Source organism: Telmatherina bonti, assembly GCF_933228915.1.
Source record: "Telmatherina bonti genome assembly, chromosome: 11".
Taxonomy (NCBI): domain Eukaryota; kingdom Metazoa; phylum Chordata; class Actinopteri; order Atheriniformes; family Telmatherinidae; genus Telmatherina; species Telmatherina bonti.
The window spans coordinates 19,440,453-19,455,002 of NC_136629.1; the positions used below are offsets into that span (position 1 = coordinate 19,440,453).

At 41.6% G+C, this 14,550-nt stretch overlaps 1 protein-coding gene across 3 annotated transcripts in view; it reads right to left on the reverse strand.

Annotated features, from left to right (window-relative positions):
* fgfr2 (fibroblast growth factor receptor 2) overlaps positions 1-14,550 on the reverse strand; it is a 40,870-nt gene that overhangs the window by 11,808 nt on the left and 14,512 nt on the right. For 2 of the 3 annotated variants that reach the window (XM_079248976.1, XM_079248975.1), the window contains 7 exons: positions 14,376-14,545; positions 11,807-11,930; positions 7,192-7,382; positions 5,917-6,061; positions 3,481-3,674; positions 2,389-2,528; positions 403-524 (listed from right to left, as the gene is read on the reverse strand). In XM_079248976.1, coding sequence (XP_079105102.1) covers positions 403-524; positions 2,389-2,528; positions 3,481-3,674; positions 5,917-6,061; positions 7,192-7,382; positions 11,807-11,930; positions 14,376-14,545 — 1,086 coding nt within the window. Of the gene's footprint in view, positions 1-402; positions 525-2,388; positions 2,529-3,480; positions 3,675-5,916; positions 6,062-6,802; positions 6,942-7,191; positions 7,383-11,806; positions 11,931-14,375; positions 14,546-14,550 lie in introns of all 3 variants that reach the window. The other variant, XM_079248977.1, reaches the window with a different exon arrangement.

A 14,550-nucleotide genomic window follows, 5' to 3' on the forward strand; every position in this document is an offset into this window, starting at 1 on the left:
ATACCTGCAACCCCAAACCAACCCCCCCCTTTTTTTTCAGTAATCACAACAGCACTGCTAAGGTGACTTGCTTCTTTGTGTGGGTCCTGACTGAGCTTTAGACGGCTGCTGCTCTGGGGTCAGGTATGTGACCGCCCCTAACCCTTACCTACCCAGCCCACCTTCCTCTAGTCGTCACTCAGCAAGCACCAATAATGAATAATAACTACAGCCCCAGGCTCCACCTTGCACCTCTGCTGAACTCTCACCGCAGCATAAATCACCTACGAAACATTATCAGCTTGCTCACAGGACATAATGAAGCAGTGTTCATCTGATCCGAGTGGTCGGATTTTAAGCGCTAGTCAGATGTTAGACAACACAAGCTCACTGTGATCGTGCAGCAGCAGGAGAATCACTTACCTTTCAGCATCTTGACTGCAACTGTAACAGCCTCCTTGGGTTTATCCTTATCGACGCCCAAGGCCTCTGCCATTACTACTTGGCCAAAGCAACCTTCACCTAGAGGTTTGCCCAGGGTCAACCTGCAGCCACCACACAAAAACCCAAAGGGAGATACAGAGAAAGAAAAAAAAAAGTCAAGAAGGTGATTAGTGGCTGAAACACAAACTGAAACCGACCTGACTTTCTGAAACCAGGCACTCAGTCAGTTTCTCAGCCTGACCATATCTTGTCTTTCTTGCTACATCCCTCTTTCTTTTTCAGTCAGGTTGCATCACTGTGAGTGCTTTATTGGCTTGGTGACTTCAGTCTGCGCCAGGGCAGTAGGTAAGAAGGCAGACGTGCCAATGATAATCATTTGATAAAGCTGTAGAGAGCACCTCACTTCTAAACTGTTTACCCTGTCTTGGCATGTTCGAATATACACTCCCTACAAGTCATTACACAGAGCTTATCTTAGCCTGACACGTTAGCCTGTGACAGATGGAATCTGGCTCTGTTTGCCACAAAAGTGAGCCTGACTGTAAAACCAGTTGGATATTTAAGCATGATTTAATTATAAGGGATGTCATAATAAGTGGTGTTAAATTTGCTGGAGCACTCTCTGATTTGCTCTGTCTTTTTTTATCTGATTGACATGTGTTGCTCCCACCCATAAGACCAAGTGTCCGGGCTATGTAAACACTCAAGCTGCGGTACGCAAAGCCAAGGGTCTAAGGCCGGCGCCCTGCTGTAGTAACACAATCCCCTATCTGTCCGCGCACACTCGCCACACTCAATGGCAACCATTCTGTCCATCCAACCACACTTAATCGATGTTATTTTTCCTCTACAAAAACCGCAAGCGTTAGCATTCCTCAACATTCCACAATCCCAACATGATCCCTCAGGCGCTGGGATGACAAGCGGGAAATAAAGAGCCAAACAAAGAAGGCACAAAGAGATTTATTCAGCCTAGACAAAACATCCCCCTTGGTGAGTTCATCAATTAAAATCAGAAGTTTTCACCAGAATGCCAACCTGCATGCACACACAGAGTCTAGAGTTACATCTGAAATGTTTTTTCACTCATGAGCAATGGTAAGATTTATGATTCCAACTCTTTTTACAGCCTCTCTAACAAAGGGTTTGTGTTTACAGTTTGGGGTTTTTCCCTTTTCTTTTAAAACCTGAGGCCTTAGTTGGGTATTAAACTTCTCTAACCTTTGTCATCCTGTTAAATCTACCCTAAAGCTTACCACTGGCCACTGCAACTGTGACTAACCGAAACCTCAGCTCGGCTAATACCTCTGGTATGATACAAAGCGAACACTCCCAGCCCAAACTTGTAGATGAAAGCTGTGAGTGCTAATCGCTAATTAGCGCAGATTTACTCCTTACGGAAGCATGTGTGGGGGACTGCGGGGGTGAGTGAGAGTGCAAAGTATAACAGGAGTCAGGTCATTTTACAGCAGCATACACAGATGAATCAGTAGCCTTTATCTCTGCCACCACAACCATTACTTGGCACTTAGTCATCATCGTCTTCAAAAAGAACCATAGTTATCGTAGTTATTTAGCAGCTGAGGAACAACTGGTGAGATATTCTTTGTGTTGCCGTGCCGTTGTGTTATCTGCTCTTAAAGGGCACCTTGTTAGCTACAGATAGCTGCGAAGATGGTTTAGGGTGTCATGCATTCCATCAAACAGGTACTATGTACAGGCTCAAAATCCTGTCACTGTTATTATAAGTACCCACAGATCAGCTTTCTTAGTAATTTTATGCAGGAAATGAATCAAATTTGCATAATTGGGTATTTTGCATTTTCAAAAAAAATAGTAAGATTTTTTTCTTTGAAGCATTGCATTTGGATATATAAAATTAGGAATGCAACACTAGTGAATAGATAAAAAGAAAGTGGTAAATGCCATAGAACTGCAAGTAATCACACAAAACAGACATCGTACCTGTCTCGTGCAAACTCCCACCGTGGATCCTCTGGAAGGTCGTACTCAGGGATTGGTTCATCGTGTGCAGAGCTCCGCCGTGTTGTGATACGCACCAGAGGGGTGCTAGAGTTCATGGAAGAACTTGAATCTGCCGACACCTATGGGAAAAAGGAGATTGGCTGATCACCGCAGTCTGGGTTCATGGACCAGTTAAAGCTCCAAGGCATCGCTAGAGGAGTCGGGAGTGTGTGCGTGCAATTAACTCTCGTCTTTTTAGAATGAACGCGGTTGCTTAGTCTGGCACATAATCAGAGTGGAATATACTTAATTACCGAAGTTATTAGTTTAACATTAGCACATACTGTGTCTTGAGGCTTCAGATTATATTTCATCAGTGATTAAAAAGTAACCAACAACAGCAATTTTGATGAATCCGTAATATTCCCAGGGTTCAGGGCTCAGCTCTCCTTTCTTCCCCCTAACCTTACCTTGAGATGGTATTCAGGCTCTCAGCGAAGTGCAATCCAACACTTTCTGTACCTTTATGTTTCCCTTAAGGGAAAAGCATACCTCATATATGGGAGGGGGGAAACCCTGGTTGCAGTCTCAGGCAGCAGTGCTAACTTGTGCAAGAATACATACTCGAAATGTGTCCATTCTTTAAAACAGTGTTTACTGAGATATGTGGAATTCTGTAGTATATATACTCTATGTAATTGTGTTGTGTTGTTCTCACTTTCATAGAATAGAATAGAATAGAATAGAATAGAATAGAATAGAATAGAATAGAATAGAATAGAATAGAATAGAATAGAATTATTACTGTCTTAAAAATGTATCAACTATGCTACATTTTTGCAGATGGAAAGCAAAGGGTATATCTTATTAAAACTGTATTTATGTTGCCTGTCTCAAGTGTTTATGAGACTAAAACATATAAGTGTAGTCCTATAGGCATCCAAGAATTTAGGAAAACTACGGTACAAAACTAACTTAAGTGATAAGGTCTTTAGACATTAAAGTCCCTGTTGTCTCTGTTGCAGTGTATTGTATGTTTTCTCCTCTAGGGGTGTTAGATGCCATTAGAACTCTTTATCTACTTTCTGTTACCTGGCGGCGCAGAGGAATCTGCTTGGTTAGCTTGTGGACTGTGGGCTGGCCACCAAAGTCGGGCTTCTTTGCAGTGTTTCTCATGCGACACACCACCACGATGCCCACCATGCAGGCAATAATGAAGACACCAACACAGTATATTGCAATCTCCACATAATCTGGAGAAAAGGGCTCTGGGGATTTCTCAATGGCTGAGGAAAAATAATAAACAGTAAGATACGGGTCAGGAAAAGAAGAGGAAGAGTTTCTTACACACATTTTTCATCTGTACTCACACACGTGGGTATCACACAGGCAACTACTGAGATGACTTGTGCATAAATGTAATTGCAATGAGTAGACAGATCATGAAGAAATCATTTTGTAGCATCTCAGTGTCTGTCTCAGTGGCTATAAGTCTGCAATTTCCTAAAAAACAATCTAAACTCCTTTTAGTAAGAGTAACAATCAAAACAAATTTTAAATTATGATTCAGCCAGTACAGTAAAGCCTGCTTCTGTATTAGGTGCTGATGTTGGAGGCACTCAAGTGCACAATGTGCCCTTCAATTCAGATTGAAAACAAGGAAGATGGGTGTCTTTCATGGCTGAATGCGGCCTAAACCTTCTGTCTAGGATATGTGTGTCAGTGTGTTTGTATGTATATTAAAGGGATCATTCTATAATGCATAACGCTACAGACCACAAACAAAGCTATTGTGCATCACAGTTATTCATATAAGCCAACAACCAGCTGAAGTTGTAGCTTCCACCTGTCTGTTTCACTGTAGCAAAGGAATTCAATATGATGTTCTTGTTTTTTTCTCATGTTTTGTTTGTTTGTTTGGGTTTTTTTAGAAGACAAAGCTATTTCTTGTCAATTTAGAGCTGTGAAATACTCACATCAACTTCATAAAACGCGTGTTCTCCTTGTATATACGTGGGTTCTATCCAGGTACACACAAGATGTGTGTTTGGTTAATTGCTATGGTTAACGGATCACCTCTCCCATGCAAGTTGCTTTGGCTTAAAGCCTCTGCCAAGTGATTTTAGAATAGAATAGAATCTTTGGTGTTGGTGCATCCAAAGTTGTTTAAAAAAAAAAAAAAAAGATTTCATTGGCTATAAGCCTTTTGTCTTTTTCCAGAAGATCGGATGCAATCTGTATATTTTCTGGTGTATTTATTAGTTAACTTGAGTTTAAAGGTTTACAAAAGGTATAGATTATTTAACACATGTTGCCAAGCCAATGAGTTAAACATTTTGAATAGTTTTACATAAATAATTGTTTGTGTTTTACTTGGAAAATGACAAGGGCTTCAGTTGTAATCTCAGGAGTTTCATATTGGTATTTCCTGGTGTTTCCAGTGTAATAGTTTATGGGTTTCATATGTTATTACTTAGCCCACATGGGAATATGCATAGGATTTAGATCTTATTACCATAAACATATTTTGAAACCACATTTCCCAACAGCAAATTGTACATTTCATATGTGGCCACATAAGCTAAACTACATGGGATAACGTGAGCTTCACAAAAAAATTTTAGAAAAAAATTGCATGAGCTTCACATGTGATCTCATAGGTTTCACATTGTTATGGCTATTATGTGTTATTAGCATGACAATGTTCTAAATTCTGGAGTTCCCATAATGCAAAATATTAGTTTTACTTGTTACACATATTTCATATATTTTAATGTGTTAAATGTACCCATATGTTTGTTCTTTTTGTAAGAGCTCAAACGCCAGACACACATTAAAAGACAAAAACAGGATTAAACTAGTCTATATATTTCACATCGGGGTGCATGAGTCATTACCTGTGCAGAAGGTAAAAGTTTGGCCCTGATAATTGAGAAAGTCAAGCCAACATACAGCGAGTGTTGAGCTCTGCCTTTCCACCTTTATTTCAATACAAAGAAATAAGGATCTTTAAAGAAGCCAATTATCAGAGCCAGAAAAGGGGGTGGAGAAAATCTGGAGGCGTGTGTGGAAAAACAAATATTTCTTTGGCATGCAGACTCAGAGCCAAAGTGTGGCATTGGAAAACTTTCCCAAAAGAGTAGGAGAGAGGAGTAAGACAGTGAGGAAAAAGCGGAAGTCAAATCCTCAACAGTTTTTAGTCTAGAGACATTCGTTCTGTTGTTGGATATCCGTTTGCCTCTTGGAGTTATGACAAGTAACACTACCGTGTTATCTTTTCTGAGCTTTCAACAGCTTGCTAGTCCACATAGTATTTAATAATCCAATATATTCTCCCTGCTCTTGTGTTACATTCGCTAGGATATTAAGAGTGGTGGTTTGTTGAAAAATCTAATCTCTGAGCTGTGTGAATGGTACTCCAAGGAGAGGACTTGCCTTCCACAAGGGGTCATTGAACTTGCATAATCCAACCAAACAAGGATCAGAGAGAAAAAGTAGAAAAGAGATGACAGTATATGATTTGTATACCTGGAAGCACCGTCAAAGTAGCAGTTTGATAGGAGATCCCAATAGAATTACCCGCCAAGCACGTATACTCCCCAGCATCCTCAAATGTTACATTGGGCAAGTAGAGAACTTCTATCTCCTTATCTGTGGTGTTAACACCTGCGGTCTGGGAGAGGAGGAAGAGGAGGAAGAGGAGGGAGGGAGAGAGGGAAAGAAGAAAGAACAAGTGTAAAAGAAGAAAAAGAAGTGTGAAGATAAGGACAGAAACAGAGGAGGGCAAGTCGCGTTGAAAGATGGGGGGGAGAGAGAAAGAGAAAAAATGAGACCCAAAACACCAGGAGAGCAGAATTAGAGGAGCTGGATAGTATCCATCGCTGAGGTCCCATCTACACGAGATGATACTGGGAATGAAGAGGGGGAGGGGGGGGGACAAAGACAAAGACAAAGCCCAGTATGCCACCAACACTTGAGAAAATAAAAACCAGTGTACCAACAAATAAAAACTGAAAAGTGCCCATCACCCAGAGAACCTGCTTACAGAAACCAGTCTAATCCACCCACTTAACTGGATACATGCACGGAGAGCACTGCATCACCATACATCTCCCACTGAGATGTACACACAGAAGACAAGGTAAATAACAAGATGCTCCATGAAATTCATTATGGAGTTAATGCAGGCCCAAAGAGTCCCAAGCAGTGCTTCCATGTGCGGCATCCATCCAAGCACGCATGGGAGGGGGGAAGGGGGAAGAGGAGCTGAAAGACAAGGGTGTAACACTGGTGAGAGAAAACATCTATGAGCCCCAGGACCACCAAGAGACCACCAGCAGGACCACCACAGAACAACAGGAAAACCACAGCGGCATGTGGAGGAAGGGTAGGTGGGTCAGGTCTCAATGGTTACCTGGGATGACAGTCAGCCAGCCCGACTGGCTGGCCTCGCCTATATAATTGGAGGCTTTACAGATATACTCTCCAGCATCTTCCTCTGTCACGTTGGTGAGGGTGAGCATCTCCACATCGGAGCTGTTAATGCCTGAACGCTGCAATTTACATACACACACACACACTTAAAAAAAAAACATCAAACAACTGAGCAGAGACAAACAGGCAGATGCGCATCGTCTCCAGCTCGGAGCAGAAGAAGAATCACCGCCCAGGTTGCCATAAGGGAGGGAATGCAACAGATCCGTTATGTAATCCTTAAAATTCACCTAAAAAATCGCTACCAAACAACGGAGCAAAAAATCAAAGGATGTGCTTTTAATCAGGAGAGGATGCAAAGTAACGTACCTTTAACACTCTGACATAGGGGTGTCCATCAGGGCCGAGCCGACTGCCATTCTGCATGATGTGTTTCAGCCACTGGATGTGGGGTTGGGCATCGCTGTAAACTTTACAGACAAAGCGGGCATCCTCTCCAACATGTACAGTGGTGTTGGCCGGGAGACCAGCTTGAAGAATCGGCCGGTGAGGGGACCGCTCTGTCGAAAAGGAAGCAAATCTTAAAGAGACCTGACAGAACTTTTGCAATTTTCCCCCTACTGACAGCTAATTTGTCCCGTTCTCTCTTTTAATATTGTTGCGTTTCTTTGCTGAATCAACAACGTTGCATGTTCAAAACAGCCAGTGAGTTTTCTCACATGAAGCGAAACTCTGCTGCAATGTCACCCAGTGCTCATGATGATCAAATAGTAAAGTGCGGTTTCTCAGCATTGGAGCAAAGCTGGGTAGCAGCAGCTCCATAAATACACATCAGAGATGTCCCTGTGTCATCAAACAAGTCCTGAACACAGAGTTTTAAGATCAGAAAGTTACGTAATGCACCTTTAAATTCAAACTGGATGTTTCAGGGAGAAAGTTTGTTGTTCTGCGAAAGCAAAACTTCACATACTGCCAAAACCTTGCATAACTTTTTTTTACTAAAAAAAAAATGCATACACCTTTCATATACTTTTCATTTTGATAGAATCAGCAGATCTTCAGCAATCGGCCCTTCTTTTAAAAACAAATGTGCGGCCTGCGTGTCCAAACAGAGGGAGATCTGTGGAACAATGCCCCTTTTCAAAGACAATCCAGCCTTCACAACTACACTGAAGAGTGCACCGGCCCCCACACTGCACCACACCGAGCTGCCGCCAAACATAAAAAGTGACATCGTGCAGAGGTGCTGCAGTATCTTTCCAAAACAACACTTAAAGGTACTGTAGGTGGAGTGAGTTGATCTAAATGTGTTTATGAATGAGGTTGGGGGTTGGTCATGAGGGATGGTCAGTGGATGAGATGTGTTGTAAAGGAGAGGGGAGGGGGGGTGAAAAAGGAGGGAAAAAGAGCAAAGGAGGCAGACTTCATTATGTCACTCTGCCTGCGTTCGCCAGTACCATCAGATGGGTACAACATGACCGTTCGCTAACTTTCCTTGATTTGTTTTTATGTTTTGTTTGTATATAAGGCCCTTTTTTTTGCTGGCCTTCTCCCTCCTTTAAACTTTCCCAAACAGATAAAAGGTGAAGAACTTAAATCTAACATCGGTCTAGTGCTCAACTTTGGCATGTCAAAAACTGAAACACATATTCACAGAGCCCCAAACTGGATTGGAAAAAACTATTTAACTTTTGCAAGTTTGGAAGTTAGAGCTGACCATTTACACTGCATGATACATAGTGTTCAGTATGAGGAAACTAGTCACACAGAAACCTTACAAACGATAATAGTTGTAGAGATAAAATACTAAACAACCTTAAAATAGCTACATCACCCATGTGAGTATCTCTAACCAGCATTTCTGATGGCATAACTCTTTTTCATACATGAACAGCAAGGGGAAAAAATCTATTTAATTTTTAATTTGGTTCTGCAGTCCCTGATGTCAGCTTCTGCATCTGTACCTTACAAACACTCCAGTCTGAATCAAGGAAGGAAAAACTTCCCAAACTGGATAATGCCTGCAGAATCAAGCTGGGGTGACCAAGTCTCCTCTTATGAACGTTCCCATATTGCCAATTAAACATTATGTTTAAGCATGAGTATGGTTTAAGGCTAGGACAACATGGGCTGGGCTAGTGGTAGTTGCGGTCAAGGTTAAGTCATGCGTGTAAATGTTTGTGGCCTTCTTTTGCCACATCTATCAGGTCCAAACCTCGTGGGCTTTTGTGGGTATTAGCTTTACTGTTAAGGATATAACTTTGGTCAGGGTTACAGTTACAGTTAACAAGAACTTATGGAGGGAAAGATGGGGATGTTGTTCAGGAAAAAAACTACTAAATATGAGGTCTATGTTATGGTTTCTATTCCTTAAAGCAGATGATGCAGCTCTATCTTATATTACTGGGATATATCAAAATCTGATTTCAAAACTGAACCCATTTACGATTTAGATGAGAACTAGACTAATTTGACAGCAGCAGTACTGGGAAAGTTGCCGAAATCGGTGTGAAGCGACAGGCCAGAAGCGTTCCACCTTGTCTCATACAAGACTGGTGAACCCTGAATAACCTGGTGCCTCGGCAAACAGGGACATAAGGTTGAGGGAAGGATAGAAGTACAGGAAGAGCGCAGCAAGACCCAGGATGACATATACTTCTCCACAATGTGCAATATTGCCACAGCTCGGACTGAAAACAAGCTAGAACCTATTCTAGCTCCTCATGTGTCTCTTTGCCGTGTGTGTCAGCATGTAGATGTCCAACTGTGGCTTTTTTCTTCAGGCGCCAGTTTGAACCAGTAAAGTCTGGTTTCTTTTAGTTTTAAGAGTTGATCCTGTGGGTCATTTAGGAAAAAAAAAAAAAGAAAAAAAAAGAGAGAGATAAGATGTTTGCTCCCCTCTCTGTCCGACCCACTAGAATGGAGCAAAGTGAGGCAAGAGGTTGCAGGGGGCAGTGGCTGCAGAGCCAGACATAGAAGGGGTTTACTGCTCTGCAATAAAACTGAACAAAAACAGAAATATGCAGTCTGAAGGAAAGCTTTAGCTAACTCCAGAGCGAGGCAGAGCATGGGGCCTCAGTTGGGGACAATGTGTAGGCTTTCATGAATTCATATAAAAGTAACATAACTGCTTATTTCTTTATTTTCCCGTTTCACTGTGTACATCCATGCGGCATGTACCATACAGACACATGCTGTCTGCAGGTGGAAATATGGCTCACTGTAAAATCTACAAAGAAGAGGATAAAGGAAGCTATGATAAGGTCATGCTGTGCTGATACATGCTAATAGATATCCCTGAGCCATGAAAATTTTCATAAGGCTGAATCCCCCCCGCGGCTCATCAATACCTCAGTTTGGTGTTCTCATGTAAATTAGATCTATTAACACTTTCCTGGAAGAACCGCACCATCCTTCAAATCTAACTTCCCCCATAAATCTCTGCTGTAGGTGTTTACTGAGTGCTCTAAAGGAAATTTATATTTGTTATGAAATATCATCTCGTACACAGATCGCATTTTTAGATCTCTGATGGCAGATTTGATTTCACGCAGCAGCTGATTGATCAGACTGATCAGCTGATAGCGCAGGTAAGTCTCTTTCCACCGATTTGTAAAGTCAAATGTAAGAATGTCAGCAGAATAAAAAGTCCAATGCGATAGAAACCACCCTGTTTTATTCTATTAAGTCTAGAAGTGGAGACACAAGCAGTTACCTCACTCAAATCGATCTCTACGTCCGGGCAAGGACACACACAGACAGCACATGCACACTACTTAAACAGATCAGAACTTTACAAACCCAGCTCATGTATTGCAGGAAAGTGTGTTCCAACAGCACAATAAACTAATTTCATTATTGACATTTTAAGTATAATGCGTTGCTTCAATGTTGGTACCCAAAAAATACTATCATACACATAAATACACCCACACGTTCTATACCGCTTAATCCAATTCAGCTTTCTATGTTTCTGAGTTGAAATAACTAAACTATACACACTTGGATGATGAATCAGACTGCAGCATCTTCACGTCTACCCCGCTTATCTGTGCTTTATTGACCAGGCTTTAGAAGAATGACACTATCAGATAAACTCTGATGTGTACTGATGGTTTATAAAGTAGGTCGACGGAGGCCAAAGGAGAGCAGGTCTACATTAAATTAAGAGTAAATTTAGTGTACATGTTCTCACACACACACACACACACACACACACACACACACACATGCACATGAACACAAACACAAACTCACATCTCTAGTATCTTTATCTCACTCCCTTGTTGTCCCCGCTAGCTATCGATTCTGCAAACTGAGCAGAAAAACACACTTTGGTTTCTGCACTCCAAAGGTCAGAAACAGGAATTGACTGAGTGAGGTCTGAACTCGCTTTGATAGTGCTGAGGACAGCACTCAGTGCTCAATGAGTGACACCAAACAATAATCTCAACCAACTGAGGACCTCATCATAAATCATTCAATGTAAAAGGTTCAGTTAAATCAAGTCATAGAAGCAAAATACTACATTTTGTGTCATTTTGTGGGAGTTGAACTCATTTTAGCATGCTAATCTAGACATATGCCCTGACTTTAAATTGATCAGTTGTGGAAAAAAAAGAAGCTCAAATTAAATTTATATTTGGGAATTGTTTTAGAAAGGATCCATTACAAATAGACTAGCTTTAGGCTGCCCAAAATACAATATGGAGCAGGTTAAAACGGACCAGGTGGTCTTTTAACTAATCTCAAAATCATCCATCGAATGAAATATAACACAAAATAATGAAAACTACATCAAAACTGCTGACATATTTATCTCAAGCTTCTACACACTTGGCAGAAGTCCTTCTCTTCCACCTGCATGCAGAGTGCACCTGGGCACACAAACACACACCATCCTCACTGTGAGAACTTTTAGCACTGGGCTCCAAATCTTCCACAGGTGTATTATAGATCTGTATGTGTCATGAGGTATACTGACCCACTACATCCAGGGTGTAGGTGTGGTTGATGGATCCAAACTCATTCTCCACTAAACAGGTATAGTTGCCCTTGTCCGACGGAACGACGCTCTCCATGATCAGGGTCCAGTGCTGGGCACGCACCTGGTTCACACACACACACAGAGTCAATACACTGACATTAGCTGAGATAAAAGAGCTAGAGTAAAATGAAAAGGATGAAAAAAAAACTAAAGAGAATGACAGAGGGGATTTGGTGGAAGGTGTGAAAGATGAGCGGAGATGCGGTGAACTGGAAAACAATATTGAAGCTGATGACAAGCTGGTGAGACTGCAAACTTGGAATTTTTCTCTTTTATCATGATGAGTACGTAGAGTTTAGTGAGAACCCCTGGAAAAATGAGCAAATACAACTCACAGGCCCTCACTTTGATCCCAATTTGCATGGTCATTTGCATGTCTGATATACAATTTTGTACATGGGGTTTAACTACAGTTTAGGGGTGATTTACTAACAGTGATGGGATTGTAGAAGACACCCTATCTAAATGAGAGTTCTGTACATGACGTGGTTTGCAGCATGGCTAGTTTGGAGAGAAAGCATGGCCTGCAGCAAATAAATTTGACTGACACACAAATAAACACTATATGAGAGCAAATTCAGGAACAAGATTGTTGGTAAGACGATGTGAACAGTGGATGAAGTAAAAAGACAGTATGAAGACATTAGAAGGCAAACGAATGGGTATGCACTGTGACTTTTTAGAAACAGAAATAAAGCAGGAATGAATATGACAGTCTACTGTTTCTAATGGCTTGATTTACTATTACTAAGGATTTCATAAACTAACCCACCTACATGCTAGCTAAATAAAAGAAACATCCACTGACACTAGTTATTTTGCCACCAATTTGGTAATTATGCCTTTGGCATCACAGATGCATCGCACAATCAGCAAATACATGCGTTTGTGATTTCTGCAACACATGCTCAGTGTCTGCCAGGGGCAAAAGCTGCATATGGATGCAATCATTTGCTCCTATTACTCTGCAAAATCCACCGACTGCAAAAATAAAAGCTCTGTTTGGTTTTTACCTTTTCTCCTCCTAACAAATGTAAAATTGCAAGTGAACGCCCCATATTGTATATTTGTTGCCACAGACGTACTGACTGGATGCCGACATGCTATTTTGCACCTTTGAAAGGCAGAACCTTCAGTGTGTGGTGTTAGTAAATCAGTTGGTACATTTCATTGCATCTGCAATGACTCTGAAACTTTTGGTAGATCCGGCCCACAGAGTCCTTCATACTGTCCTACATTTCTGCCAGTCATTTCCACTCAGTGTAGAAAACTCCACCCTTGTGCTCTAAGCTATTTCAAGCATACAGTTATTCATAATTATTTGCAAAAGTAGTTTCACCTGTATGTGGAATCCACAGGTGTGAGCAACAATAGAGTTTTCATCCACAGACACAGGGACATTGTAGCTACTGCTTGTACAGGCCTTATTTTTCACACAATGGGGAGGTTCGGCCACAGGGCTGGGCTCAGCTTTTGTTAAGCCGTTTGTTGACAAGAAGACAGATATGAGCTGCCCACAATGCATCTGACAGGCTGACTGTATCATTTCTGTGGCCTGCATTTTCTTTTTTGTCTTAACTGTAATGAGCGTGCTTAAAAATAAAAGGGAGGAAACATTAACAGCTACATCAACCGGATCTGCTTCTAAACTTTCCTGGCAGGGGGGACGCTTTTCCTCATAACCCATCAGTCATTAACCAGGAGCGTCAGACTCGTTCAGCATCACCGATTCTTTTCAGAAATTAATTTCATGACTCTCCGTTTGAACTGTTATTCCCCTCCATCAGCATGCTTTTAGTGTATTTTTGCAAAAGAAGTTGTCATATTTTTTAGCTGTGTCAATTCAGAAGGGGGATTAGAACACAACTGCTCTCGTTACACTCACTAGCAGAACATGCATATAAACTACGTTACGATGACAGCTCAATTTATCACTAATCTGGTCCCAATTTTAAGAATGGGGGTGTACATTTATGGTTTTGATTATGGCTAAGATTTAAAACCCATGCAAAACATCAAGTTTAACAATTTAACAGCTAAACAACTAGTTTCTCACCAAAGCAGGTGGGACCAGTTCTCCCTGATTGAGTTACCCTGACGTTCTGAACTCATTTCAGCCCTGACACTGACTGCTTTCTCTACACGTTGGTGTCTGAAGGCATTTAACCCCTAAGTCCTGGACTTATGTTTCTAATTGATGGGGGTAAAGAACTATTTCAGGTTACAGTGGGAAGTTTCACAAAGTATCCCAGTGAGAGGAGGTGCATGGATGAGCAATTCCAATTTCACACCAGAAACCCTGCCCTCGTTTCCTCTCTCTCCAGCTCTCATGTCCAGTGGAGGGTAGAAAAGGGGTGAAAGGACGGGTGGAAACAGTGGTAGGAGGAGACAGGATCCCCCGCTTGAATATGAAAAAGTATTGTAGCATAGAAAGTAATAAAAAAAAAGCAAGAGCAATGAGTTGACACTTGAAATACAAAGTCTGATGTATTGCTGTTTATATTACCTTATACCCTCCCATGCGGTCCTCTTGGCGGAAAGGCCTGCCGTTTTTGAGCCAGCGTAGCGAGGGCTTGGGGTAGCCTCCTGCTGCACAGCGGAACTTGACTGTGTTAGCAGCTGGCACTGCATGCAACTTCTTCTCCATCTTCGCTGTTGAGGTCCAATACGGAGCGCCTAGA